Source organism: Manihot esculenta, chromosome 10 (assembly GCF_001659605.2).
Source record: "Manihot esculenta cultivar AM560-2 chromosome 10, M.esculenta_v8, whole genome shotgun sequence".
Taxonomy (NCBI): domain Eukaryota; kingdom Viridiplantae; phylum Streptophyta; class Magnoliopsida; order Malpighiales; family Euphorbiaceae; genus Manihot; species Manihot esculenta.
The window spans coordinates 27265819-27284995 of record NC_035170.2 but is presented as its reverse complement, the minus strand read 5'-3'; the positions used below and the strand labels follow the sequence as shown (position 1 = coordinate 27284995).

The 19177-nt window shown below is 33.2% G+C and overlaps 1 protein-coding gene across 1 annotated transcript; it reads left to right on the top strand.

Moving 5' to 3' along the window:
* The first annotated feature begins 5366 nt into the window (after positions 1–5366).
* On the top strand, positions 5367–9445 carry LOC110624292 (disease resistance protein At4g27190). Its single transcript, XM_043960719.1, has 2 exons — positions 5367–7585; positions 8725–9445. Exons 1-2 carry the CDS (start codon positions 5367–5369, stop codon positions 9443–9445), a joined length of 2940 nt encoding a protein of 979 aa, XP_043816654.1.
* Positions 9446–19177: the final 9732 nt, after the last annotated feature.

Sequence of the window (19177 nt, the reverse complement as noted above, 5' to 3'; positions counted from 1 at the left end):
CTCCATAAAACTTCCATAAAACATGAAACGAAGTTAGGGATCTACACTTACCTCTTGAAGAACGAGAGGATAGGTGATCCTAACATGGAGATATGGAGAAACTCGCTCTCAAAGTCTCCAAGCTTCAAAACTGTGGTCTTTAGCTCAAAAACTTCAAAATAACATAAAAACTTGTCAAAACTTTGAAAGATCTGAGAAAACATGAAGATCACCCAAGGAAGATCATGGTCTCACCTCTGTCCGTGGAAATGGAAAGAAAAATCTTATCCATTTACCGACATATGGCCTTTTATAGGTGGCTGGCCAGACCACCTTCGGCGGCCAAACGTGATTCCAAAACCATGCAACATTCGGCGGCCGAACATCACTTTCGGCGGCCGAACCTGGCTTTTCTTCCTTGGTGCTTTTCTTTCAAAAACTCATTTCCTTTACACTTAAAACATTAAAACTTATGAAAAAGATTTAGAAAAACATAATTCTTACCCTTCTAGAGGATTTCGACATTCGAAATTCCACTGGACTGTAGGAATTTCGGTGCTAGACTCTAGTCGGGTATTACAAAGAGGAAGTCCTGCGGAGCTCTGTCGAGGGCCGGGCACATTGGATGTAGAGAGTTATTGGTGACAAGTCCATCCGTGATGTGAATTATATGTGTTGTGATGCATTCCATGAAAGCATGATTTATGATAATGTTTTATGGTTCTGCTCACTGGGCTTTTTAGCTCACCCCATTCCCTTAATCCCAGGTTTGTAGGTACGAGGCAGTCCGGGAAGTCTGCTAGAGTAGGAAGGTTTTATGTATGTAATAGTTAGTTGTGGATATGAGAATTTTGTAATGTAAAGTATTGAACAGTCATGTAATGTAATGATGTTTATTGAGGTTTAGAGTTGTGTTTGGCCCTAGTATGTATGGTTAATCCCTTCTTATACATGATCTATATAATGTTTTATGGTGTTTATGTTTAACCAAGCTTAGTGTATGGTATGTTACCCCATTTGAGCATTTGATGAGGGCTCCAGTGTGGGGTTTATGTTTATGAGTTTATGCATGCATAGGTTAAGCTTGGTGAATAAAAAAAAAAGTTTACAGTTTTATGTATATGTATGATCATGTATGAGATTTAACAGGTATACAGGTTGTATGTTAAGATTGCTACGGGTTCCGGTGACCTTAAATCGATCTGGATCCTAGCGCCGGTAGCAGTCCGATTTCCGGATCGTTACATTGGCCATCGACCTAGCAAATGCCCGCTTCATTGCTATAACATAAATAACTTGAAAAAATAATTAACCCAACTAGACATCCAGTCATAATAATGATTTAGAAATTTTGTTAATTAGAATAAACACCTGGATCTGAGCCTATCAGGCACCAGCCTTTTAGTCTAGGTATAAAATACTTAGAAAATTTTTATTAGTTGGGATTAATCATGACCCAAGCATAAAATGTCTTGAAAATTTTTATTAGTTGAGACTAACACCCTATCAATAATGCAAAATTGTAAACATAACACTAAAGTTTGAATATCTCAATCAATAAACTTTAATTTAATGGTATTGAAATCATTTTTTAAAAAATATGAAATATTGAATTTAAACCTCTATTTAAATCTAATTATAATAAAGTCTATTTAGTTGAAGATAAATATACTGAAATACAATCTCTTATTTAGTTTTTAATATTAAACTAACTTTTTAAGAAGTAGAATATTTCATACCTTTTATTAAAGAAAGTAATTTATTTAGATGAAATTTGATAAGTTAAATTGTTATAATTAATTTTAATAAAATTTATCAATTTATCTTTTAATTTATTACATTTAAAATTATTATGAATATTATTATTTTTTATAATTCGGAAAGAAATTTACTTTCTAATATGCTAATTTGTAAATTAAATATATTTATATCATATTTTTAAGAATTGAATTCTCTTGAAATATATATTTTGAGAAATATATACTTCCCATGAAATTATAATGGGTTCATATACAATCATTAAATCATAATATTTATATTGTAAATTCATATAAATCATATCTTTAAGTAAGAATTTCTCTTTGTCTCATTTGCAGCAAGACAGTTTTTTTAAGTTTTTTGTTCTTTTAATATTAAAAAAAAAATTATATAACATCTTGAAACTTTTTGGCAAATTATTTATTGGAAGGGTTTAATCACCAATATAACGATAAAACTTCACACCAAGCATTTATTATTATTTTTTTTTCAATTGCAAAGGCTTTGCTAATAAAAAAATTTTAAATTATTTTATTTTTAAATATTATTTTATTATAATTATATTATAATAATATATTTATATAATATATTAATTTAATAATATATTTTATTATTTTTAATAAATTAATTTTATAGTAAAATTAAATAGCACCAATTATAAGTTTAATGAATATTTTTTTATAAAAATTTCTTATGTAGTCGTACACTTTATTATTTTTTATAATATTTTGTATTAGTTGAATATTTTTTATAATAATCCTTATATTTTTTTAACACTCCTTATTTTTATAATATAACATTAAATATATTATATTAATATTTAATGTTAATAAGACGACTTATATATTATAGTAATATATTTTATTATATATATTAAAAAATATATTTAGTTAGGTTATTAATAAATAAAAAAATTAATAATAAAATGCTTTTTAAAATATATAAAATATATTTAATTAGTTTTATTATATTCTTTATGGTACTTTTTAATTTTTATAATATAATATTAAATATATTTTATATAACAATTAATGTTGTTAATATAAAAATATTTTTAATTTTATATTATATATATTATAATAAAATATATTTATTATATATATTATAAAATATATTTATTTATATTATTAATATTTAAATTTTAATATTATAAAATTAATATAATATTATAATTAAATATATATCACGATATGAGAACAATACAATAAAATATAAATTTAATTTTTATAATTTTAAATAATATTAATTATTTTATTTATTTATCTATTTCTTTTTAATCTAAACTTTTAGATGTTTATTTAAATCATCTCGAGTTTTATAACATAATTTTTATATAAATAATATTTTATTATATTTTATATTTTAATTTTATGGAACAAAAATTAAATAGTACTGACAACATACTTAATAGTAAATATTTCAAACATTTTTTTTTATAGTATTTCTATATATTTTTTAATAATTATCTATATAATATAAATAAAATTTTATAGAAAATATAATAACAGTTTATTAATAAACTTCCAATCGATACTATTTAATTATTATATTAATGTGTTAAAAATAATAAAATATATTATGAAAAATAATTAAAAATATTTATTATTATAAAAATTATATTATAAATAAGATTAGTAAAGTAATATAATATAAATATATTATTATAATATAATAAAAAAAATAATGGAGGGCAAGTGTGACAGGCGCCGAACCTGGTGCCTAGTCAAATCCCGGTAAATACTTTGCCAAATCATCCCACCCCAAAATGCCATTTAACTAAAGGACAAAAACCTCAAGTTCTTTCTTCTTTCCTTTACGCGTTTATCTAAAGGCAAGAGTTTGACCAAAGTGTTAAAAGAGTTGCACGTTCTGGTTCTTCTCAGTATGAATTTTCTGCTCAGCATCTCTGGATCCGTCCTGTAATTGACTATATTGGAAGAAGCGACTGATGAAGGTGCTCGATCTATTGTTTATAGTTGATTTTCATTACAGATTCAATTAATCTTGGTCTTTCCCTTTTCTTTGGTTCTCTAACTCTCTTTCCTTTGATAACTTTTTTTTTTTTTTTCTGGTTAGCTCTTAGCTCAATCCAGCAGGGGAAAGGCACCTTCAACTCAGAATCCGGTGTACCATCGATAGACGACGTTATCACCATTTAATTAAATCTATTTTCGGCCTCAAAAAGCCAAAAAGGTAGTAAGAAAAATCGCAACTCTGAATCTGATTTCCTTTGATTTTCTTCTCTTTTCCCTTCTTGAGGACATAAAATGCGTGGATTTTTTTGATATCCCCTCTCCCATATTTCTCTTTTGCTACTGGAACCTAAACAATTCTAACTTTCCCTTCTCAATCAATCAACACCATCTCCCATCAGTTCTTTTGTTAACCTCTTCAAGATCAGTTTTCACCCATTTGAGATCAATTCATCTCCATCTTCAAGATGTTTTTCTCATAGATTTCCTCCAAAAGTTAGATCAGTTCCTCACCCATTGAATATTGCAGCTACTGAGCACACGTAGAAGCAAATCAGTCGACCGGCGTCTTCATCTTCTTATTCTTCTTCTTCACGCGACACTGCGATATTGGCTACCATTTGATGATTGCATTTTAAAGTTTCATACTTTTATTTGTGGTTTTTTTTTATATTTCGTGTAACTGATTAATGATTTTGGGAATTGATTCATGGATTTAATGATTTTTTTTAATTGATTCATATTTCAACTAGGATTTTTGGAAATCGGAAATTATTGAATGAGAATTGACTTGGTTAAGTTTGAGGGAATTGGTGTTTTGGTTAAACCAGATATTTTCTGGAGGATCAATCTTACTAGTTAATTCCTTGGACATTTTAAAAAGTTTTTTCTATTAATTTTGATGTTAAATATTTTATTATTTAATTTTTATAATTTTAAAAAAATTATTAATTAATTTTTTATATTAGAAATATTTAAATTTTTTTATTATTTAACAGTTAAAATTAATAAAAATTAATTAATAAAAATTTTAAAATATTAAAAATATTTTAATATATTTTTTAAAATTAAAAAATTAACTAATAAAATTTTTTATAGTATAGAAATTAAATAATAATTTTTTTTTATCGATTGAATGTGAATTTATGTTATTGATTTGATTTGGTTAAATTTTTGTTGGTTGAATGTTGAAATTTGTTTAAATTTATACTGTTAATGAAAAACGAGGAAATCTCTATTTTTGAATTCGTAACACCCACCAGAGATGAAGAACTGCTGGAAAATAGAACCGATAGGTTTTCGGACTAAATTTTTCAGTTCGGTTTAGCAATTATTACTGTTCGATTCTCAAAAAATATATATTTTAATTTTCGTTTTTTTCAGTTCAGTATTAATTAGACATTTCTAGGGATTTTTAATATGAATATATTATTAAGATGAAAATACACATGCACTTAATAATCACGATCACAGTAGTATGGAAAGTGGTTAAATTGAAAGGTCTCATTCACAGGACGATGATAAAATATGATATCATTTCTCAAAACCCTATAAATAACATGGACATTTATACTCTAAATTTTTATCCAATAAAAATAATTTTTCTGACTAGTGAGAATTGCACCCATAAATTTTTTTGGCTATTCTAGTGCAGGCATGGCTGAGATAACGGGGGCGTTAGTATTAAAGGGAGCTACTGCGTTAGGATCAGCCGCAATTACAAGCAAGCTGTACGACGACGGGAGAAACTGGATTGCTCCTCCAGCTGGCGAAATCAAGGAGCTTACTGAAGATGTGGAAACGAATTATCAACGGATGAAAGACATAGCTAAAGTTCTGTATGGTATGAGAGATGACGTACTATCCAAACTAAATGAGGAAAACAAGCCTACCCTACAATGCCAGGCGTGGATTGATATGGTCGATCAACTCGAAAAAGAGGTGAAGACTCTCGAATCCAACTATCCCACTCAAAAAGAGAAAGTTTTTCGTTTCAATTTTAGCAAAAACCTGAAAAAGAAACGCGATGAACTAATACATTGTCTGGAACTGAAAAGCAAAATACAAGAATTTGTGGAGAGAATACCACCCATCATTAGAGTTCCGGCACCAGAGTTGAAAGAAAATACATCTCTCCACGAGGTTTTTGTAAAGATGACAGACCATTTTGAAGATAAGGAAGTAAAAAGAATTGGACTTTGGGGGACAGTAGGAGTTGGGAAAACGGTTATCATGAAAAATTTGAACAACAGTGAACAAGCTAAAAAAGTGTTCGATATAGTCATTTTTGCTACTCTACCTGACGAGATGAACCAAGAAATGGTGAAAGATGAAATGAACGAAGACAGGTTGAGAGAGCTTAAGCGCGAAGCTTTGGAATTGGCAAAAGAAAAGTTGAGACGGGAAATTGCTGGACGGCTCAATTTGAAAATAGAAGGTTCGGGAGAAATAGGTATAAATGTTAGAATATCAGATAAGTTGAAAGACAAGAAGTATTTGTTTCTTCTGGATGATGTTTGGGACATATTTAAGCTGGATGATATTGGTATCTGCAACAATGACAAGGGCAGTAAGGTGATATTAGCATCAAGAGAACTGAATATTTGTCGCGCTATGGATTCCGATGACACTAAACAGGTGGAATTACTGCCAATAGAAGAAGCAGTTGCATTGTTTAAGGAACAATTGGGTGCAAAAGGTAAAGATCTGGAATTTAGAGGAATCGCTTTGCCAGTTGTTAAACATTGTTCTTGTTTGCCATTCTTAATAGAAAAAGCAGCAGGGTATTTCAAGCAGAAAGATAGTAGCCTCTGGCGGAAAACGTTGAAGGACTTTCAGAAATGGCTTTACAAGGACCGTGATGGCATGGTTGAATTCCTTAATAAAATTAGATTTTGTTTTGAACAATTGGATGATAAAGATAAAAAGCTTTGCTTTCTGTATTGTGCTTTACACACAGATGGTTGTGAAATTTACGCCGACCATTTGGTAGAATGCTGCACAGCAGAAAAATTTGTTCCCGATGTGGACACTGGGCATGTTAAGGTGGCTGAGCTAATAGACGCATCTTTGCTGGAGAAAGATGAGAAGAAGAAATGCCTAAGGATGAACAAAGTGCTTCGACATATGGCACTGAAGATCTCATCAGAACGTGAAGATTTGAAATTTTTTGTAAGAGCTGGTGGATTAGAAAAGCCCATAAGATGTGGAGACTGGAAAGAGGTGAAACGAATCTCTTTGATGGATAACAGTGATAGATTGAGCTTTTTACCAAGAAAACCTAAAAGCACCAATCTATTGACCCTGTTTCTTCAAAGAAACGTTACTTTAACTACTATTCCTCGCAATTTCTTTAAGTTTATGCAAAATCTCCTTGTTCTAGACCTTCACGGCACCAAAATCAGAAGATTACCATCTCCATTTTGCTTGAAAAGTCTGGAAGTGCTTTACTTGAGTTGTTGTGACCAATTGATGGAACTCCCCTCTGTAATGGAGCTTGAGAATCTTGAAGTTCTTGATATTCGGGGTACCGGTATTTATTTTTTGCCATCCCAGATCAGCAATATGAAAAAGCTAAGGTGCTTACGCTTCTCGATCAATGGAGAATCAGACAGGGAGGAAGAACATCAGGGTGTCATTTCCAATCTCTCTTTACTTAAAGAATTGGTCATTGAAGTGAAAGCAGGAAATCAGTGGTGCAACAATGTTGTAAAACAGATGACAAGAGAGGTGGCTAAATTGACAGAATTAAATTCTCTTTCATTTTGCTTTCATGATAACAATTCTTTCAAGACCTTTCTTCACAATAGCGAGCTGTGGCAAGATCCTCACCTTACATTTCAAATATGTGTCGGTGATCAGCGTTATTCCACCAGGTACAAATACTCTTGATTGTGCATGCATGAGTAATTAGTTTGAAGGAGAAATTACTACGTAATCTTTATAGTGTGAAAAAACTCACTAATTAGTCTCTCGAGTCTTGTAAAATACATTAAAACGTTAATGATATTTTAAAAAATCTATTAATTAGTTCATTCATTAGTTTTAGCCGTTAAATATTACAAAAAATTTAAAATGCTCATGATACGGAGAGGCTAATTAATAAACTTTTTAAAACACTTAAGGGGCCAACTAATAAGTTTTTTAAAACTATAGGAATTAAATAGCAAAATATTTTATGGTAAAGTTAAAGGAAAAATTAAATAGTAGACTTTTTTTAAATATCACGAATATTTTCATACATTTTTTAAAATAAAAAGATTAATTAGTGAATTTTTTCATACCATAAAAATTAAATAGTAATTATTCATAGTTTGAATCGTAATTGTTATTTGAGATGTTATTAAAATTTTTAATATCTATATGTATTGAAAGGAAATGATTTAAGTTTTTTATTTAAAAAAAACACAGAATTAGAAGTTTATTTAGCTTAATTAAAATGTTTCTGCAAAAATTTTTAAAAAAAATCCGTGATTTTGCAAATTCAAAACATTGTTTTATAATCTATATTTATTTTTCGTCAAAGCTTTATAGTCTAACATTATTTTTTTTTTTTTTTTGAAAATATATTTTATTTCATTTTAATTTATGCAAAAAATGCTAATAATATATATTTTATAAATTATTATAAAAAGTAATAATTAAATATTAAACAAACTAATTTGAAGTGCAAAAGCCTTTACGAATTAAAAAAAATAATTTATAAAAAAAAATTGTAAATTATTTACGAGGGTTAAAATATCAAATTTAAATATTTTTTATTATAATTGATTTCAATTGAAATTCGAATTTAAATATTTTTCATTATAATTAGTTTGAACTGATATTGAAATTCAATATTTTTCGGTCTGAATGGACTCTAGTGCCAATAAAATAAAATCAACCTCTCAAAATTACTATTTTTTAGGTATTTTATTTATGATTTTCTATGATTATCCTGCAATTTTAACTTATTATCTTCATCATTTTTCTTTTATATGTTATAACGTGGGTTCGTCTATGATCTACACCGTAGGCGTTTGAAATCTGATAATGTTGCAAGCACAGTATTATCGAGCTTGGTTGTTGTAATTAGCAATGATACCTATAAACTCATTGCCTGCAAGGAAGCTTTGAGCCTATCAGACTTTGGTATTGAGAATATTAATGAGTTGAAGTGCTGCATAATTGAAGAGTCCAAAGAGATATTAACAGTTATCAATGCTCCTCGAACTAAGGAAGGGGTACTAAAGAGATTGGAGAGAATTTACATCAACAATGTGCTGAAGTTGGAAAGTATTTGGGAAGGCCATGTACCAAATGGAAGCTTATCACATCTTACTGTTCTTTGTTTATCCAAATGCCCAAGCCTGACAAAGATATTTTTCCCTGCGATAATTAAACAGCTTTCTAAACTTAAACATCTGCAAATTGAACATTGTGGTGAAATTAAGCAGATAATTGGAGAATCTGAAAGTGATGAGTTGGAACATTTAAAGCTTCCTAGTTTGACAACATTAGTGCTTCAGGATTTGCAACAATTAACAAGCATTTTGAAGAATGACTCAAATTGCCCTGCTTTTAGCCTGCCACAACTGGCTGATCTTCGTTTGGTTAACTGCCCAATTCTGAAGCTCTTCTCTGACATGATAAAACAGGTTTTCAATCTTGGATATCTCAAAATTGAGGAGTGTCCTCAAATTGAGCAGCAGATTGCTGAATATGCGAATAATGATCGCAACACTACAGCTTCCTAGTTCAAAAACATTGTTGCTGCTATGCTTCTCCATGATACAATGTTGGTGTCTGTTGCAGACTGTTTATGTGTCTATTTGCTGTGTAATGTCCATCTTGAACTGGATGTTAGTACTCGCTAGTGATTGTGTGTAATGTGAGTGTTCACTTGTTGTGAGACCGAATCTTTGAGTCATGTTGTTTCCGGGTCAACTCAACCAACCAATCCAAATTAATAAAATTGGTTAAATTATATTGGTTTAAATATTTTATTGAGTTTCTTTAGGTTTTTTTTTAAACAAGTAAATATTTTACACTCAATTGTCACATTCTACCCCTAATTCTATCTTTTCCGATTCATTTTTCTTATTGGTTTAAATATAATATTAATTAGATCTTTATCTGTGTTTTTATCATTAGGAATGTAATATTTAAATTCAATTATTTTATTTTTATTATAATTTTTTAATTTTTATAAATTTAAAATTAGTCACATTTCTGCACAATCATTCACATATGTCAACCCAATTCATTCAAAGACAAATGAATCAAACTATTACAAGCTAATTTAAATATATATATATATATATATATTTATTTATTTATTTAACTAAAATTATATATTCTTAAATTTATTAATTATAATCTAAAAACTTATTGTAGTTGTAAATAAATTGAATTACTCATATAAAAATTAAATTCAATAAAATTTCGGCTCATCTTGTCTCGTTTGCTAAACGAATAAGCTTGAAATTATTAATATTTTATTCGAATTCGAAATAAGTAAAGTTCGAGAAAGTTCGAGTTCGATTTGAATTTAAAAAAATTTTACCGAACCAAACTTAAATTCTTTAAATTTCATTTCGTTTATCCTATATTTTTTCATTGTAACTTTTGGAAGTTTATATGTGCGTTAATGCCAAAGTTATAAAATACATATAAATGCATTTAAATATGTATCGAGTGAAGTGAGAAAAAATTTTGGTGTTTGGTATTTAAAAACTCTCATCCAATAAGTGTACACATCTAAATTATGAAATTTTTAATATAATTCATGTTAAATGCAGATAATTATTTTAGAGATTAGTAATACAAATGATGATATTAGAATATTATGTCTACAACAATTCATATATTGATAATTTATTCTTTCTTCATTAGTTTTAAAACTCTAATATTTATTTTTAAAATTTTTTATACGCATTTAATATATTAAAATATTTAAGTTGAACTAAACTTATTTCTAAAAGTTATTTTAGTAAAATTTTCGAATTTTGATAAAAAGATCATATACTCTATTATTAAAAATGTTTTAATAATTTATTAAAAATTCAATTGATATCTATATAGTTAGCTTTTAGGTATAAGCAATATATATCAATCCTTAAGTTTTTTTATATTAAATTTAATAGTAACAAATTAGTAAATAAATTTCATAAAATTCTTTTATGTTGACCAAACCAGCTCTTACCACAAATTTCTCATAAATGAATCAAATTCTCAATGTATGCAAAGCATACTAAGACAACCCTATATTTAAGCTTGTTTGTGGCTCCATGGGTTTGAAGGTAGGAGGAGTTGGCATTTCTTAGATTGGGCAAGTGAATGGAGTTTCTTTTTTTTTTTTTTTTTTTTTTTCTCCCCCAAAGTTGTGGAATTCATTAAAGACTTAGGTGAGCAAGCAATTGAATTGCGCAGTTCTATTGGCCAATGCATGAGCAAATTCATTACAATTACACTTGACAAAGTTACAGAAACATCTTATAAAGATTTTGCCAAAACAGAAACATCAGAAATCATCCTTTGTATATGCACATTAAATGGCGAAGCACCCTTGAGAGCTTGAAAATTGCCCCCTAAAATAAATCTGGTGAAGCCTCGGCCTAAAGCCAAAGGTTACAGTGTCTGGGAACATTACTATGCTACCACCATGATTTCTTGCAATGGTTACAGCTTTCCGTTTTCATGCTTCATTGTCGCTGCATCAAAGTTTATTTTAATGCAATTGGGTTGGGAGAATGAAAAAATGGCTGGCGCTATTGAAGATTAGCTGCTGTAAATTCTTCCTGAAATGGGAGCGCCAACTGAATAACTTCATGAAAGAATTGAGATAAATTTGGATTTTTATTTGAAAGATGTTTGTTTGTCAAATCTATTGATAGTTTTTAACACTTTTAGTTTTTATAGTTGATTTGATTATCTTTAATTTAGTTGCTAAAAACTAATTAATTTTTATTAATAATATATTAATTATAATTGTAACTATATTAATTTCATATACAAAGTTTGATTTAATGATTTTTATAAAAGTAAATCATAGTTATTATTTTTTAAAACTAAAAATATTACATATATATTTATTATTAATAATATGAAATATATGTTATACTTTCAATTATATTTGACAACCAATTAAATGTTTTTTTAAATTCAATTATTATTTTATCGATGAGTTAACCCTTTTTTTTCTATGTTAATTTTAATGATGGTAAAAAATAAATCTTCATTTATATATTAATTTTAATAAGGTTTTGAGCTGAATGTATTAAACGAAATGAGGAAAGGTTGTTTAAGCCGTTTTTAAATAGGACACCTTAAAATTCGATAAGAATTTTAATTAATATTATTTGATTTGATAAAATTTAGTAAATAAAGTTAAAAGCTAAAATTTTTTGTTGAATTTTTAAAAATTAAAAAGTTTCTAAAACGTTAATAACAAAAATTCTAATGCGAAAATTTATAAAAAAAATCTAAAAAATTAATTAAAATGTAAAATTGGGAATTTAAATCCTGAATTTTATGAGAGGTTTACAACTCTCGTCACACTTTTGAAAGTCGTCCGTCACGAAATTTTCTTTTCAAAAAGCTATTATGATCCTCCAATGAACGTCGATAACAGAAATTAAACCTGGTCCAAATTTTTCATAAAAGAAAAAAGCAAAATGTTGATTATTTGCTGATTTCTAATGATATGATTTAATTTGATTACGAAATTTAGACATAAATTAGAATTTTTAATTATCTCTATAATTATTTACTTCCTATTTAGTTGTAATTTTTTGTGTATAAATAGCTATGTAAATTATTTGTAAAGGTCAAGAGTGAAATATAAGAATACTCTAAAATTCTCCAAAACTCTTCATGGTATTAGAACTTTTTCCTAATTTAGGATTTCTAAAACCCTAGATATACCTTTTTGGTACTATCCTATCTAGAGGCCTTTTTTTCATCTCACCACCGCCACCAACAGGGTCTCCAGACAGTTGCTGGCCAACCGTCCACTCCGACGCTGGAAAGCCACATGCGTGTGGCTCATGCACCCTTCCTTCTCGACGCGTAAGATTCTATCCGACGCTGCTACATTGTCCTGTCCACTCCGGTGCCATTTTTTACCTCTTTCTAGCCATCCCGTGCCACTACCTGTTCTCTTGGTGATTTAGTTGAGCTCTCTTGTGTGTACAACCTTGAGTACTTCCTATTCTTTCACGATTCATTTATTTTTATCATGACGAAAGGTAAAAAGGTATCGGTTCCTAACTCTGATATCCCTTCCTTTCAAATTAGTCCCGTAAAACTTGATGTAACTAATTATCTTGCTTGGTCAAAGTTTTATTTGTTGTTTATCAAGGTTAGAGAACTGCAAGGCTATGTCATTGGTAATAAGAAGTAACTGGATGAGAGTGATTCAGATTTTCCTCAATGGGACTTGGATAATTGTCTTCTTATGACATGGTTACTTAATTCTATGCAACCTCATATTTCTAAGTCCCATTTGTTACTTGATAATGCTGCAAAGATATGGAAGGCTTTGTCCTTAACTTATTCTAAGATTGAAATGATGTCCAAATTTATGATATTCAGAATAAGATTCATGGTACTAAGTAAGGAAAAATTACTATCTCCTAATTTTATTATGAGCTATGTGGTATATGGCATGAGCTTGATTACTATTAGGACTTCCAAGAAGACTATACTGGAGATGCAGTCAAATTTCAAAAAATGATTGAAAAGGAGAGGGTTTATGATTTTCTTACAAGGTTGAATAACGAATATAATCCAATTCGAGTCCAAGTGTTGGGGAAAAACCCTTTTCCTTCACTAGAAGAGGTCTATGCTCATATTCAACAAGAGGAAAGTCGCCGACATACTATGCTCTATACTGCACCAATTGAAAATGCTAGGTTGGCTACTAGTTTGAGTATACCGCAGCCTCCTAATTCTAAAAAAGATCACCTGAATTGTGACTATTATGAAAAACCGAGATATACCAAGAAGACTTGCTGGAAGTTACATGGTCATCCCACTGGAGGCCGTAGGAGAAAATAAGGTACTTCTAGAGTTCAAGCTAATTTAGGAGAAACTGTATTTAAGGAGACAACAACTGTTGAGTTCCTTTTTCCTAATGAAATTCAAAGTCTCAAGCGCCTCCTGTCTCATGTTGACACCTCTTCCTCCTCTAGTGCCACATTTAACTTTGTAAATTTAGGTAATGCTTCCTCTCTTGGTACTGTTCTATGGATTATTGATTATGGTGTGAATAGACACATGACAGGTGTAACGACCCGAAAATCGGACCGCTACCGACGCTAGGATCCGGGTCGGCTTAAGGCCGCCAAGACCCGTAGCAAGCCTGATATACAACCTGAAAACCTGTTTAATCCCATACATGATCAACAACATACATAAAAAAATTAAAACTTTTCTTTCATACATCCAACTCAACCTGAACATGTACTGAACATACTCGTAATTATGACCCCTCTGTGGGATCTCATCAATGCCCCAATGGGCGATACATCATAAGATGAGTTGGCTTTCATGAACATTATAAAACATTTATGATCATGTAATAAAAGGGATACCTCATACACAATGTCAAGCACAATATCTAATCCTCAATATCAATACATGACTGAAACTGTACTTTTACATAACATTAATACATTTATCATGTCCACACTATCTATTACATACACAAGACTTCATTACTCTTACGGATCTCCTGGTCTACCCTGTACCTGCAATCCTGGGGAAAATGGGAGAGGGGTGAGCTACTAGAGCCCAGTGAGCAGAATAATAAAATATTTAAAACATATGAGAAACATGGAATGCATCACATCACAGCTAATCACATCAAGGATGAACTTGTCACCAATAGCCCTCTACATGGTCCAACTGTGCCAGAACGTAGAATGGGTCCTGGTCTTTCCCTTACATATCATAACATAATAGTGTCCAACTGTGCCAGAACGTAGAATGGGTCCTGGTCTTTCCCTTACATAGTGCCAGCGAACGTAGAATGGGTCCCACTGGTCTTACATTCCGTACCGTACATATCGCATCGTCATATCATAGATCGAGGGCTATGGATCATCCAACATTCATCCACATCAACATTTTAACATATGCAATGCACATATTCGTGAATTCTAATGCAAGCAACCTAATTCATCACATGGCATTCATGATGCATGAAACATGCTAAAAAGTCCATTATTTGCTTTAAAACATAATAAGTTATTCTACTCACCTCTGGATAGCTCTGACCAGACACTGGGGCAACAGACTTACTGCTGGGGTCCTCGGTTCCTCGGGTCCGAACCTACACAGGTGGACTCAAATGAGGGACCAAACATACATGAACATAACTCTAAACTATTCCCCAAAACCCCCTTAAAACATCATGGAATAATCATAGAAAAACATGCAAGAAAGGGCTGGACAGGGCACTTTCGGCGGCAGGTTCGGCGGCCGAAAGTCCCTCCAGAGCCGAAAGTCAAGCAGGTTCGGCGGCACCTTCAGCGGCCGAAACTCCCAGACAGAGACGAAAGTCTCCTTTCGGGGGCAAGCTTCGGCAGCCGAAGGCTGCCTCCACAAGCATGTTCGGCGGCCAAAAGTTCCTTCGGCTGCCAAACCTGGTTTCTCCCAGAATGGCAGAAACTCAGCTCCCCTATGCATTTATGCCTCCTATCTCATCCAAACATGCATAAACCTATTCTACAACACTCATACACAAGCATACAAGTTCCTAGGGGCATCAAACCATCAAAAACCCCAACTACAACACACAAGCAACTCACATTGTTCAAAAATCACATTAGAAACCCATAAGCTCAACATAAGCTACACATGCATTTTCTACCCCATGAACTTGCATAAAACTTGCTTAAAACATAATGTAAGCTAGAGATCGACTCTTACCTCTTGAAGATCGAGGGTGGAGGCGATCTAACTTGGAGTTGGAAGAGATTTGAGTTTTTGAACCTCAAAGCTCCAAAACTTGCTCAAAACTCGGAAATCTTCAAAACAAGATGAAAACTAGTGAAAAACTTGAAAGATCTGAAGGAAAAGACTCAAGATCGGTGAGGGGTGGCGGAGAACTCACCTTGGCCGGAAATGGGGAGAAAGCTCGCCCGTTTTCGGCTAAGGGACCCTTTTATAGTGGCTGGCCAGGCCACGTTCGGGGGCCGAACGCGCCTCCACATGCATGCCATGTTCGGCGGCCGAACTTGAGGTTCAGTGGCCGAACCTGAGTTTTCCTCCAAGGTTGTTTTTATGCAAAAACTCATTTCCGTTTTACTTAAAACCATGAAATACCTTAAAACATTTTATAAAAACATGATTCTACCCTACTAGAGGCTTCCGACATCCGAGATTCCACCGGACGGTAGGAATTCCGATACCGGAGTCTAGCCGGGTATTACATTCTCCCCCCTTAAGAACATTCGTCCCCGAATGTTCCTCAACTAGTGTAACGACCCAAAAATCGGACCGCTACCGGCGCTAGGATCCGGGTCGACTTAAGGCCGCCGGGACCCGTAGCAAGCCAAACATATAACCTGTAAACCTGAATAATCCCATACATGATCGACAATCATACATAAAAAATTAAAACTTTTCTTTCATTCATCCAACTCAACCTGAACATACATGAACATAGTCATGATCATAATCATGATCCCTCTGTGGGATCTCCTCAATGCCCCAACGGGCGATACAACATGAGATGAGTTGGCTTAAACATAAACATCAATAGACATCAAGATCATGTATCAACAAGGGATAACAATACTCATAGGGTCAAGCACATCTATAACCTCAATATACCTCATTACAACATACTGTAATCTTTTACATTACATCATAGTACAATTGTCATGTCCACAATCTAACTATTACATGAACATACTTCATATCTCTGGCTAACCTCCTGGTCTACCCTGTACCTGCACATCTGGGTTTAGGGGAGAGGGGTGAGCTACAAAGCCCAGTGAGCAGAATAGAGAAAAACATATATTAAAATTTCATGCCATTATGTAATGCAACACATCACAACAAATCACATCTCGGATGGTATTGTCACCAATAGTCCTCTACATAGTCCAACTGTGCCGGGACGTAGAATGGGTACAACCGGTCTTTCCCTTAACATAACATATCATACAGTCCAACTGTGCCAGGGACGTAGAATGGGTACAACCTGGACTTCCATACCATATCTCATGCCATAGCATCATCATATCATATGAGGACTAAGGATCATCCAATGACCAATCCACATCAACATCATAAATGCAATGCAACATATTCGTGAATACTAATGCAAACAACCTACTATATCTCATGGCATTCATGATGCATGGATCATGCTCAAATTTCATATTTCATTCATTTTAAAACTTAAGGTTTATTCCACTCACCTCTGGCTAGCTCTGACAAACTCTGTAGCAGCTGGCTCACTGCTGGGGTCCTCGGTTCCTCGGGTCCGAACCTACACAGGTGGACTCCAGTGAGGGACCAAACATACATAAACATAACTCTAATATACTCCCCAAAAACCCCCTAAAACATCATGAAATCATCACATGAAAACATGCAAGAAATGGCTGAACAGGGCACTTTCGACGGCACCTTCGGCGGCCGAAAGTCCCAGACAGAGGCGAAACTCATGCATGTTCGGCGGCACCTTCGGCGGCCGAAAGTCCCAGACAGAGACGAAAGTCTCCTTTCGGGGGCAACTTCGGCAGCCGAAAGGCCTGCCTCCCCAGCCATGTTCGGCGGCCGAAAGTGCCTTCGGCTGCCGAACCTGGTTTCTGCCAAAGGGCAGAAACTTGGCTCCTTTGTGCATTTTCGCCTCCCAACTCTCAAATCATGCATAAACTCAACCACAACATGCATACAAGCTCCTAGGGGCCTCAAACAAACAAATACCCCAACTACAACACTTCAAGCATACTCAAACATGCCACATTGTTCAAAAATCACATAAAACCTAACATTCGCTTAAAAACTCATACAACCCTATACATGTCATTCTACCCCATAGAATCACTTAAAACTTACTTAAAACATGCATTGAGCTTAAGATCGGCTCTTACCTCTTGAAGATCGAGAGAGAGACGACCTAAACTTGGAGATCCAAGAAAAATGAGCTCCTGAGTTCCCAAAGCTCCAAAACTCGTTTCAAAAGTTCAAAACCTTCAATGCAAGCTTAAAACTCAAGAAAAATGGTGGGGATTTGAAGGAAGAACACTAGATTTGGAAGAGGGAGGTCGGAAACTAGCTGTGGCCGAAAATGGGAGAAAGCTCGCCCATTTCGGCTAAGTGCCCCTTTTATAGTGGCTGGCCAGACCACGTTCGGGGGCCGAACTTGCCTCCGCATGCATGCCATGTTCGGCGGCCGAACTTGAGGTTCGGCGGCCGAACCTGAACTTCCCTCACTCATGCTTTCGGGGGCCTAACGTGCCTCCAAAACACATGCATGTTCGGCGGCCGAACTTGACTTTCGGCGGCCGAACCTGGGTCTTTTTCCAAAGACTTTTCATGCAAAAACTCATTTAAAAACATACTTACAATTATTAAAAACATGAAAACATTTTATAAAACATGATTCTACCCTTCTAGAGATCTCCGACATCCGAGATTCCACCGGACGGTAGGAATTCTGATACCGGAGTCTAGCCGGGTATTACAACTAGCACATAGCATGGCATAAAACATAACATACATACATAGCACATAAACACATAGAGATCTAACCTTAAAAGAGATGAGGGTACTGCTGGAGCATAGACTCCCGTGTCTCCCAAGTGCATTCTTCCAAATTGTGGTGGTTCCACAAGACCTTCACCATCGGGATTTCCTTGTTTCTTAGCTTTCTGATCTGGGTGTCTATGATCCGTACTGGCTGTTCAACATAGGTGAGATCCTCTTGGACCTCCACATCAGGCTCACTAAGAACCTTGCTCGGATCTGACACGAACTTCCTCAGCATTGAAACATGGAAAACCGGATGGATTCTTTCCATTGAAGCAGGTAAATCCAGCTTGTACGACACATTCCCAATCTTTTGCAAGATTTCAAAGGGTCCGATGTATCGTGGGGCTAGTTTACCTTTCTTCCCGAAGCGAACCACTCCTTTCATAGGAGACACCTTGAGCAATACCAGATCCCCCTCCTGAAACTCTACCTGTCTTCTGCGGATGTCTGCATAACTCTTCTGTCTGCTAGAAGCAGTCTTGATTCGTTCTCTGATTATGGGTACTACCCTGCTGGTAATCTCTACTAGCTCAGGCCCTGCCAAGGCCTTTTCTCCAACCTCTTCCCAGCAAACAGGTGATCTGCACTTCCTTCCATATAAAGCCTCATATGGGGCCATCCCGATGCTAACATGATGGCTGTTATTGTAGGCAAACTCCACCAAAGGTAGATGCTGCCTCCAAGAACCGCCAAAGTCCAGCACACACATTCTGAGC